General features: G+C 44.6%; 1 protein-coding gene across 1 annotated transcript; it reads left to right on the top strand.

Moving 5' to 3' along the window:
* Nucleotides 1-370: 370 nt before the first annotated feature.
* LOC149064802 (uncharacterized) lies at nt 371-1192 on the top strand. The gene has a single exon (XM_089254628.1). The coding sequence runs from the start codon at nt 371-373 to the stop codon at nt 1190-1192; it is 822 nt and encodes a 273-aa protein (XP_089110754.1).
* The last annotated feature ends 513 nt before the right edge of the window (nt 1193-1705 follow it).

Here is a 1705-nt window from a genome sequence, read left to right as displayed (position 1 = left end):
TGTCCATCCCATGACGGATACAAGCTGTAATTAATGAAAAAGGAGAGCCAACAGCCTATTAATAAAGATTTTGTCTTGTAGTGACCGATCATAAACGATGCTCTGTGACGTCACGATGTCACGTTTTCTCCTTGTAGCGTTTTTCGCCTTGCGATGGATGGTAACCTAGCAACGGATCGCCAGAGAGTTTTTCGAACGTTTTAATCAGTTGATTGTATTTCGTCATAGAGTATGGATGTCGCGTATAACTTGTCCGTGTGTGTGTAAATAAAATGTTCATGTCTTTAAAAATGAAATTTACATCTTCTCATTGCCGTCGCCTTTACTGGTGACCCGGACGTGATCCCGAACCTGCCAAGAACTTATCGCCATGGCTGAACAGCAAGAAAGCGATCTTCGAGTTCAAGCTGTCCACGCGAAACTGCCGACATTCTCGAAGGACAATATCAAACTTTTTTTCGTCCAGCTCGACGCTGCCTTCAAGATCAACCATGTTACAGCCGAAGGAACCAAGTATAACTACCTAGTCAACTGCCTAGATGTGGAGATCTTGTCAACGGTAAGTGACATTGTTTTCGATCCTCCCGCATCGGATCCGTTCTCGAAACTCAAGGAGAGACTCCTCACTGTGTATAAGCATTCAGCCGCGAAAGAGGTCAAGATATTGTTAGAAGACCTATCCCTAGGTGATCAGAAGCCTAGTACGTTGCTACGTAAAATGCGCGAGCTTTCGACAGGGCGAATTAGCGATGAGACTTTCCTCAAAAATTTGTGGCTTCAACGGCTACCAAAGAATGTACAAACGGTGTTAGCAGCTAGCAGTGAAGAACTGGACAAGCTAGCCGAGTTAGCTGATCGAGTAGCTGAGCTCACCGAGCCCAATTACGGTCATGTAGCAGAAGCCTCGTCTTGCTCGGAAATAAGAGACCTTAAACTGCAAATCTCGGAGCTGACTAAAAGAGTTGAGCAGTTGGGCAAATATCCGAGGAATAGCCGGAACCGCTATCGAAACTCCAGTCGAGACCGACGTTATTCTGGTTCTAGGAATCGCTCGCGATATCGAGACTCCGATGAAAACCCTAAAGTGTGTTATTATCATATCAGGTTCGGAGATAAAGCTTTCAGATGCAAGTCCCCCTGTGCTTACAACGCTCAGAATATTCAGGGAAACGGTCCAAGCCCCCCGCAGTAACGGCATGCGGTGGCGGCGATAACAGTCTTCATCATAGCCGTTTGTTCATTATGGAAAGGAAAAGCGGCATGAAGTTTTTAATTGACTCTGGAGCTGATATATCAATTTTACCTTACAAAGGCAACGGCAAACCGACAACTTTTGAACTTTTCGCTGCAAATAGTTCCCGCATATCTACCTACGGTTTGAAACTCCTGGAATTGGACTTGAACTTACGGCGGAATTACAAATGGCATTTCACCCTCGCTGACGTTGAGAGACCAATTATCGGATCGGATTTCCTTGCTCACTACGGACTCATCATCGATATCAAAAACAAGCGACTTATAGATCCACTCACTTCTCTCACGTGTAAAGGTTTTACTTACAATGGACCTTCGACAACGATTAAAACAATCTCAGGAAACAGTGCTATAACTGAAATTTTGAAGGAATTTCCCGAATTAACGAGACCTCGTCCGTTTTCGAGGAAAGCTTCCCATAATACCTTGCACTACATAGAAACTAAAGGTC

Source organism: Pholcus phalangioides, unplaced genomic scaffold (genome assembly GCF_987345545.1).
Source record: "Pholcus phalangioides strain wild (caught in Gottingen) unplaced genomic scaffold, Ppha-v1.0 ptg000042l_1, whole genome shotgun sequence".
NCBI lineage: Eukaryota > Metazoa > Arthropoda > Arachnida > Araneae > Pholcidae > Pholcus > Pholcus phalangioides.
This window is presented reverse-complemented; position numbering and strand designations above follow the sequence as displayed.

Coding starts and splice junctions, on each gene's coding strand:
- LOC149064802 (XM_089254628.1), top strand. CDS start 371: ATGGCTGAACAGCAAGAAAGCGATCTTCGAGTTCAAGCTGTCCACGCG.